At 37.7% G+C, this 10,000-nt stretch overlaps 1 protein-coding gene across 1 annotated transcript in view; it reads right to left on the bottom strand.

Annotated features, from left to right (window-relative positions):
• The window catches only part of LOC113827739 (DDB1- and CUL4-associated factor 10 homolog), a 20,723-nt gene that overhangs the window by 226 nt on the left and 10,497 nt on the right, over positions 1–10,000 (bottom strand). Inside the window, exons 3-6 of the mRNA XM_027380633.2 lie at positions 9,423–9,620; positions 6,711–6,882; positions 5,257–5,466; positions 1–4,646 (exon numbers count right to left, since the gene is read on the bottom strand). The exon at positions 1–4,646 is cut by the window's left edge and continues 226 nt beyond it. Coding sequence (XP_027236434.1) covers positions 3,402–4,646; positions 5,257–5,466; positions 6,711–6,882; positions 9,423–9,620 — 1,825 coding nt within the window. The 3' untranslated portion in view covers positions 1–3,401. The remainder of the gene's footprint in view (positions 4,647–5,256; positions 5,467–6,710; positions 6,883–9,422; positions 9,621–10,000) is intronic.

Below are 10,000 nucleotides of genomic sequence, written 5' to 3'. Positions count from 1 at the left end.
AATAAGAAGAAAAAAAATAAAAGATTGTAAAACAAAATAATATAGATAATTCTACAAGCTTGAGATTACAAGGAGAAAGAAAGTTAAAGCTGTCTGTAATATAATACACAAGAGGTATAAGGGATTAGAAATGTGCCGATAGTATTGGTATCAATGTAGGCACTGTCAGCCTTTTCTTTTTGGTACTGGTATCAGCAAGGTCAAAATATAGCCAAATACTAAAAAAAAACATTTGGTAGTTGATACCATAGATACCATCTTCAACTTAGCAATCATACCAAACAAATAAACAAGCTGCTTGATAAAAGATAACAAATCCATACACTAATTTAATTTTGACAACGTGAATGTTATCATTATTATTTTTTTTAGCACTAATTTAATCCAGTACATAATTTAAGTCTATCTTTGCCATTAAAATGAAAGTAGCCATAATTTTTTTTAAATTTCCAGATAAAATAGAAATACAAATCAAATTAACTTCATACAAGTTGTATCAGAAAAATATCAGCCAATGGTCCAAATTGGGAGTATTGGGCGTAGTTGAAAATTGGGTATTGGCATCAGCCCACATCTTGATATCTGCACATCTCTATTAGGGATCGTGAAGCAAGATAGAAAATAAAAAAGTTGAAAATAACCATAAATATATACATAGATAAGTAACTAATCTGGTTAAAAAGACAATCATGGATACACAATGCCAGACAGTGACGTAAACCAGTGATAGATAGATCAAAACAATATTGATATAACCTAAAATTTCAGTCATTAAATTCCATTATCAATACTAATGATTTTTGTGTGTGTGAAACTTCAGGTTATCTCAGAATTGTATGCCAATGTTTACAATTTTTGTAGTTGGTTTGCTGTCCAACCCTGGTACATAAAAACACACTGTACCACTGAAGGGTTAAACACAAGATAAATACTCAAAATATACCTAATAGTTTCATATACACTAACATGACATTTCACAATTTTAAGCTGATACATTGTTTCTCCCACACCTAAGTCTGTTTCCCTTCTGCACAAGAGGATACAGCACCACTTATAAACCATTTTAATGCCACTACTTACACTTAAAAATCACTCAGAAAAATTACTATACTTCACACGTAAACAATAAAGCAAAGACTGGCAACCATGCAGCCTATGGCTCATCTGAAAAGGGATAAACATCTGTCATTTAATATCTTGTAGACATCTTATAGTGGAAACATGCCATTACATGGACTTTTAAACTGTGATACCGACGGCTTAATCAACTAAGGAAGACTGTAAACACTTCCTGTTAAAACAATCCAGGGTTCCCTTCCTTTGCACATTCCTCTCCCCATTTGAACAAGCCCTAAATATTTGATAAGACTTGAGTAATACACAGCATATAACAAGAGGCAAGGTTATGTTTTACAATGGGATGTATGGCACATAGTGGCTTAGGTACCGTATTTCCGAGAAAAAAATAAAAATAAAACAGCTCAAGTATTAAATGAACATTAATCTACCATTCTCACATTAAGAATCCCAAGACGGAAAAGAGAATTGTAGGTTATCAAAAAATTCACTGAGATAAGAAGCTCAAAGCAAGAGGTGTCATTTTCTCTAATTCTATACATCCCAGCCAACCAACCTATTTTTTTCTATGCTACCTTTATAGTCATACAACTTTATAACTATAACTCCAGTTTTCATTACCTTACCATTTCTGTTATTGGTACTTAGATTACCTTTTATCTGAAGTTCATTATCAAATCATCCATTTTCATATTTAAATAGTATAGAAAAGAAAAAGCAAAAATTAACAAAAAGAATGATTTCCAAAGGAGAAAAAATATCATAATCTATTAGCATTTCTTTCAATCAAATACTGCTTTCTTATACACAATTTCCCACCCCCTGCTTTCGGATTCACAGATAATCTGAACACAAAATAACTGCTATGTTATTTATGAGAGCAGAAGATTTTCAAAGACACAGCAGCAAAAAATCAAACTTTTGAACAGGGATAAAACGACAACAAAAAATAGAGACAGAGGAAAGAAAGGAAAAGGAGAAACAAAGCTTCAAGACCGTGAATTTCCAAACATTTTCAAGTACTAGCTAAAAACTACGAACCATTACACAACGCAGGAACAAAGAGGAACTGAATTCTAGCAGGGGAACATGCTCAATTTATCCCGGTGAAGAGATGCATTCATTTGCATCAAGTCACCTTTGCAACACAATATCCAACTTTCAGTGCCAACAAATTGAAACAGTAATGATCAATTCAGATAAAATAGAAAGAAAGAAAAATTAATAGTTAGTTCTATATGAAAAAGGGGGACAAGAGAGGAAATATAGAAAAAAAAAAACATTAAGCTTTAGTCTTATCAGTTAATACCTTATTGAATTTTATTTATAAACTCTTGCTAATATTAATATAATGCATTGCAATGTCTTTATTTTTTACTTTAGTATATACATATATTCAAATTAACATTTTTTGAAATGTCCAATATATAGGAATGTACCTTAATTATCTTTAATCTGTACATATCAATTACCTGCATTTTCATCTACCCTTTGCTTAAATGTTATCAATTTTTATAATAAAAAGGTGCTGATCTCTCCTTACAACAAAAAGCCAGAGAAAAACATGTAGGACCATAATTTTCTTTGTCTCCTAAAAAAAATTGTACACAGCTTAACAGTTGCAAGAACAAAAGCCTGCAATGTCTGTTTGCTGGAAATAAACCTTGTTCCACACTTCCTTTCCCATTAAATGAGCTGTGCAATTCTAAAGCAAAAACTGAAAAACTTGCAAAGTAAACCATGCAGTGTGTTTATAACTAATTATTCAGAAGAAATTAAAAGGAGACTGTATTTTCAAGACACATAGGTGTTTATCTCTCTTACAATATTTGAATGCACTGACAAATCTAATCCTTTTTTTCAGAACAACTAAAAAATGCATTATTGCTCTTTGGATATACCATAAAAAAATCCATATTCCACTCTAAGAAATTAAACAATATACACACAGTAAAACCTCTACTTCTACTGAAATATCATTTGAATTCATGCCTTACAAACGCCTGTTATACTTCCTGTGTTTAAATTAAGCACTTTGACACATGCCAAATGCAAGAATAACAAACTATATGAACTTGTTATTCATTAGATACACATTCCTTCAATAAATAAATTGCTCTTGTAATCTGCTGTGCATTCTATATACCACACAAATACACTCCTCCACAAATATATTCTCTATTTCACTTAGAAAATCTATTGGAAAGGTCAGCAGACCAACAAAGTTTAAGTTTGCTCAAGAGCATAGAAAATTAAAACACCATGTATATTACATTGTCATTTCCCATATAACTATGTATAATACACTGCAGCTACTCATTTCACTAGAGAACAGGCTGATGCCACACAATTTTGCCATTCAGGCAGCCTGAGACTAGAAGGCAATGTGTGGGAGAGAACTTGGTACTAACAACACAGTTTTTGTGACAATTGTTGGTGGATACAGCATACAGGGTTTGGGGAATATCTTGCACACATGTGGAGAGTTCTGAACAGTTCTGGTCAAACATCATGAGCCGCACCCCATGAGCATATGGGGAGCATATAAGCCGCCCATCTGAGTTGAAGCACAGCTCCTTGATAAACCCTCTTCCAACATTTGGTTCCTCTATATAATGAGTTAGCCGTGAAATATTCTTTGCAATCTTATGGTTTGGATCCACCGTCTGATTATATCGAGGATAATTCTCCAAGGGTCGAAGAAGCAACAGAGCCCTATGATTGCCAGTACCAGTTCTTATATAAAATGCATTACGAGAGTCGATAATATTGGCTGCAGTCCTTCCCGAGCCCAAATTTTCTCTGGCATTGTCAAAATCTCTCCCTCTGTGCACACTAAAGGTCCTATTACGGCCAAGGTGTTGTAAGGCTGGTGATGGTGATTGAGAGGAAGAGGACTGGGGGATACCAGAGGAGTTTTCATTGTTTCCACTACTTGAGGAGGCCTCTGAATCAGTCCGAGCTGCTCTCTGCCTTCCTTGCCGTATCCGTTGTTCCTCACGGCGCTCCCTTATATGTTCTAAGGCTTCAAAGACATCCATTGATGTAAATCGTAGCTGGATGTCTATGCCTCCCCCTCCTCCACCTCCTCCTCCTGCACTACCACCAACTGCTATTCCTGCACCATCTACAACTCTCACTCCACTCCCACTAGAGGCTGTAGCAAAGGCATTAACGTTGCTACCACTGCTGCCACCCCTAGCAGGACCAGCTCCACCTGCCATCTCTCCCCCACCCCCTCCACCTCCATCACCACCACCATCATCACTCTCATCCCTTGGGCTGTGCCGCAGCATGATTTCCACCCTTGGGCTGAACGTCAATGATAAATGTAAGTTTCCATTTACATTGCCACTTTCACTTCCACTGTTCGTACTACTGTTACTATTGTTATTACTACTGTTTGCACTGCTTGGTCTATTCTGAAATGTTGAAGAATTCTGTGCTTCCGTCTCACTTGTTGAGGGAATGTCATCATAGGGTTCTAGGTCTCCATGGTGGTCTTGATCCTCATCCTCATCCTTGCAAGCTGTCACTCCTAGGTCCTGGATGTCATGAACACAGCTCCACTGGAAAAGATTTTTGACGGTAAAGATATTGTGAATTATGACACAACATGCATGAAACAGGTCTGTTTTACTTTAAGTTATTCTCTGCAAGTGATAACATTTTCAAAATCTACTAGAATTTAAACATTAAATAAACTTGTATCCACAAAAAAAGAGCAATAAAAATTTGACCACTTAATCATGCTTGATCAGAAGACTACTTGTGAAAATTATATTCCTTTGATGACATTTATTTCCTGTTTAATATTCATGTATATTTCAAATTCAGGAATAATGGATGCAGTGCCTGTAATGATAATACAGCTAAGAGGCAGTAGTATCAGTACGAATAACAACAAAAATGGAATTTAGTTTTGATACTGGTAACATTTTAATCATTTTAAGATTGGGGAGCAAAATCACATAATAAAGTAACACCATCATCATGATAATGACAACAATCTACACATCAATATCACCAAAAACTCAAAAATAACAAAAGCTGTAGTAATAACAAAAAGCCCAAACTACTGAACAAAAATGATGAAAATTATTTTAAAAATTATTGAAAAAAAATAATAAAAAAAAAATTACTCTAAATGAAAACAAATAAACAACTTTAACTGCTTACCTCTGATGAATCTTCCATGGATGTATTTCTGGACAACACACACCAACCCTGTGGATGAACTTGCAGAGAGTGGATGACCTCCGCCTCATTGGAAGGAGGGAAGTCTGAGATGAACTCCACTCTGTTCCGCTGTCTGTAGAACAGGTTTGTGAACATGGTGGCGTGGGGCAACGGAGTGTTCGACAACTGCATCAATCGGTACATGTTGGGCTGTGAACAAACATGGGATGATTGTGTTACTACGAAAGAAATAAATGCAAATTGAATGAGTCAAGATTCCTTCCTCCACGCTTATTTTTTTCCATTCTCTTTATCCCCTAAAAGACTGCAGACCTAAATTCTCCTTTCTTTAAGCTTATTGCCTCCAGGAACATTTAATGCTCACTAAAGTTTTCTTTTGTGAATTGTCTTAACACAACAGAGGTTTGGAGCTCCATAAGCACTCAGCCACCAAAGAGTCAATTAGTAAGCCTACATGACTTGACCTGATTTCCTGGGAAAAATGGTCACCAAAAATTTGGCTGAAGGTCAGGGTAACAGGAATGACCCGACACGAGTGCGCAAACCTATTGGAGGTAAAATAGACTCAGTGGGAATTTAAGAATGGGCTTCCATATTACTTCCACCAGTAAGCAGGGTTGGAATGTAGCCTCTGTGAGCCATGCCTGGATGAGCACCATGGAGGGTACTATTTCCAATCTCAGGATTCCATTCTTGCCAGCCGTGACCAGTGGCACAGGGTGTGTTACAGAAAACTAAACACAAAGATATAAAAAAAATTGGCACTCATAACACTATGTTACTTATCATTATTATTATTGCACAGATTACCTAAAAAGAGTCTGCTCAATGTAAACAGTCTATTACTACCTTGCTACAGCACACAAATGATAAATAAAGACCTTGAAAAATGGTAATATATACTTGTGAAAAAGGGATAATGATATTGCAAAGGGGAGGCAAGGATTCTTGATACCACACAAGTTAGCCAGACCACCAAGCCACGTACCCAGGAGTGTCATGACTCAAGAAAGCCTATAGCAAATTGGAAAAAAAGGGGAAAAAAAACAAATTCTAAAAATCTAGGAAAAGGGTATACAAGTATGATAGGTAGTAGTTGAAACTGACTCCTTGGTGATTAAGCTCTTGCAGAGCCATTATGTGTAAACAAATAAAACATTAAAATCCCAATGGAATAGGAATGTACATACATGGTCTCCCTAGTGGCAGCAGGTTAATCCTTCTTTTCATAATTTCTGATCATAAACGGATGCCGTGAGAGAGAGAGAGAGAGAGAGAGAGAGAGAGAGAGAGAGAGAGAGAGAGAGAGAGAGAGAGAGAGAGAGAGAGAGAGAGAGAGATAAAGAAAGAAACAAAGAAAGAGAAAACAACAGTGACAAAAACAAGATATAACAACATATTTCAATCCACAAAAAGCACTCGCCAAAACGAACCTTAAAGTTCCTAAGATCTTCCGAAAGGTGCTCCAGACTGAGGTTGTGCACAAGTACCATGTAGCCGCCAGTGGTGCACATGACCAACTTGCTGCAATCGGGACTTAGGCGCATTCTCATGAGTCCTTGCATGCTGAACAGTTCAGTGGACAGCAGACCATCCTCTGTGTACCTGGGAAGAAGAATGATTTTTTTAAAGCCCTAAATTATTTAAAAGTTTTTAGTTTTTTCATACGAGAATTATCCAAGGCCACACATTCTAAAAATTGGAGAAGGGCAATCAGGATGAGCACTTGAAGAAAATCAAGAAAACATAATTATAGGGGATGTCGGGCTCTTAATAACATATAAATTTCAATTCTAAAATTCCTTTGCTTGAAGACTGATCACATTATCCATATTTTCTTAAGTCTTCATTTTTTTTCCTTCTAATGGGTCCTTCTACTGCTGGAGGCAGCATGAGGGATCCTTCTGCTGCTGGAGGCAGCGTGAGAGATCTTCCTGCTGCTGGAGGCAGCGTGAGAGATCTTCCTGCTGCTGGAGGTGGAGTGAGGGAACCTTCTGCTGCTGGAGGTGGGGAGATGATGGGGTGGCAGTCGGAGGCATCTGAAGGCCGCCCCTTCTCCCGTAAGCCGGAGGTTGATGAAGGAGGTCTGTGATGAGCTCCAGGCAGAACTCAAGTTGGCTCAGGGTGCCACCCAACACCATGTGGACAACGTACGTATTCACCACCACCATGTTGAGCAAGTGGTTAAAGACATTCTAAAACCACCTGGCGGTGGAGTACGACGAGGCCAAATGATCTGAGAGGTCGACCCCTTTCATACCCACATTGTAGTCAAGGTCTACTTGGGGTTTAGTCCGGACTTCACCATGGCGGTTCAGGAGCAGGTCAAAAGCATATTCATCTGCTTCCGATCCATCCAAGACATGTCCAACATCCCTGTCGCCGAAGTCCAGAAGTCGACGTTACCGTGGGTGCCCACCTTGAGGTCCTGGCCCATGGATGTATTGAAAGCACTGTATTGCCAGCACCAGCACCTTCACTCTCAAACAGGCGGTATACCTTTATCCAGAACCACCCCCTCTTCATGTTTGAATTGAATAGTGTGGTGACATACCCTGTACGCCCACAGCAACTTATCAACTGCGATTTTCTTGTCAGGGACATAGACCGTCTTGAAAGTCTCATCAAGGATATCCAACACCAGTCACAGCTTCCATAAACGGTCGGTGTCAGCATGGGGGTCCTCGTTGTCTGAGAAGTGGACGCGACTTTGCAAGGCTTCAAATCTATCCCTGGTAATCATTTCGGCGAACACTGGTGAGGAGATTAACCAATAATACCGCAAATGGGGTCGTGGCACAACAATAGGTGAAGGCCAATAAACGACTGCAGCTCCTCCGCAGTCATGTTCTCCCATGTCTTCATGTGCGAAGATGGGGTGACAGGCCTCTGCTCCACATACCAGTTGGTCTCCTTCGCCATCATCTTCCATAAGTCCTGAGTCAGTAAGCAGTCCAGAATCTCTCGTGCCATCGAGTCGGTATCCAAAAGGCCAACCTTGACCCCGTCCTGAACCCATCAAAGACCAGCGTAGGCTCATGCCGACGCCCGGAAAAGTACGTACTCCTCAGCAGTCGGCATAGGCCAACAGCCGGCATATATGGGTTAACCAAGTAACTTTGCTATTAAAAATTGACTAGTAGCCAATAATGTCAAGTTATTGTGCATTATGGCAGTATTTCCATTTACGCTTGGCTCATTTAGTATTACAAAGACAACAATAAATACCCAACATAACTCTTCACTTTCAGCACCAGTTTCTAAGCTACACCAAACAAATGAAGCTACTACTAGGCAGAAACAAGCTGACAGCTCACACCATGTTCTTATGTAGCACCACCCATAACCATTGCATGATATCCAGCCATCTACATCCAAAGTATTAATGATTTCAGAGTTTTCTTTCTCCTTTCTATGAATAATAATATAATAAAAATCCCGTCATCATATTTAAAAAGGTATTAACTTTCATATCATTCTCCTTAGCTTCTGCAGGTAGCCTAAGACAACAGGAAATAACTTTTACCTTGCTTTCCATAATATTTCATCATTCACCCAGATACAAAACAATAACATTGACAACACTGATAAGACGAGCAGGGAACATAACTAATTGTCTTTGGGAAAAGTAATACTAAGGAGTTTTAATATCAAACAGAATATTTTCCAACCAGCACATAGTTGACAAAAATAATATATAGAAATCACCTCATAAACACTTCCTATCACTAAAGATAAAAGCAGAGATATATCAGGTGTCAAGTAGAAAACATGATAGGCCAAATAATTGTTATCACATGGTAAAGGATAAAGATAGATATCAGTCTGATAAAATGGTAAAGATTGATATGTGGATCTTTATAGCAAACATAGCTACTGTTCCTGAGTGTTTAGTTACAACATGATAACCTTTTGTTCATATGTGAGGATTTCCGTATTGTAATCTAAAAACACTGGCCTAAAAGCATGAAGAGCCACAAATTGGTCAATATACTTTTCTTGCATCAAAATGAGGATCTCCCACCCTGGCGAGTAAGAATAACAAATAGTTATACAGGACCCTAAAACTTTCACCAGATTGCAATTCAAAGCATAATCATAATCTAAGATGCATGAACTAATCAGACACATTATAAATGACTTACCCATTAATATCCCAGCCAAGTATCTTGCCATCAAAACCAGACGTAACCAAAATGCCGTCCCCAGCAGAATATTCTATGTTCTTCACCCAGTTGCTGTGTCCCTGGAGCAGTCGAATGCGCCTCTTCAGGTTTCGCACATCCCAAAGGGCTACTGTGTGATCGTCACTACATGAGGCAAACACGCGAGAGTCGAGGAACCTGCCACAAATGAGTATTAATAAGCAATCGCGATTGCTGGACATAAAAAGAGCACTTTATTTTCTATTATTTTCTATGACTATACTACATTTGTAAAAGGTAATGAACAACATTAATGGTGTTCGCAAATAATCTTTTTAATCCATTATATTCATAATACACTAATATCTGTAATCATTATTCTCTAATAAATAATAATTCATCAATTTAATAAGGCAAAATTTTTGAAGAATCTGAATGACAAAAATTCTGTAATGCTACAAATCAACCCAAAATAAAGAAAATTCATCTCAGAAAAGAAAGAAGATACCATGATTTAAAAAATAAACAACTGTTTCATCATCTAAAGTCCATATCAATTAATAACACCATAATACGAC

The sequence above is a fragment of the Penaeus vannamei genome, chromosome 8 (assembly GCF_042767895.1).
Source record: "Penaeus vannamei isolate JL-2024 chromosome 8, ASM4276789v1, whole genome shotgun sequence".
Taxonomy (NCBI): domain Eukaryota; kingdom Metazoa; phylum Arthropoda; class Malacostraca; order Decapoda; family Penaeidae; genus Penaeus; species Penaeus vannamei.
The sequence above is the reverse complement of the archived record's forward strand: the minus strand, read 5'-3'. Positions and strand labels throughout refer to the sequence as shown.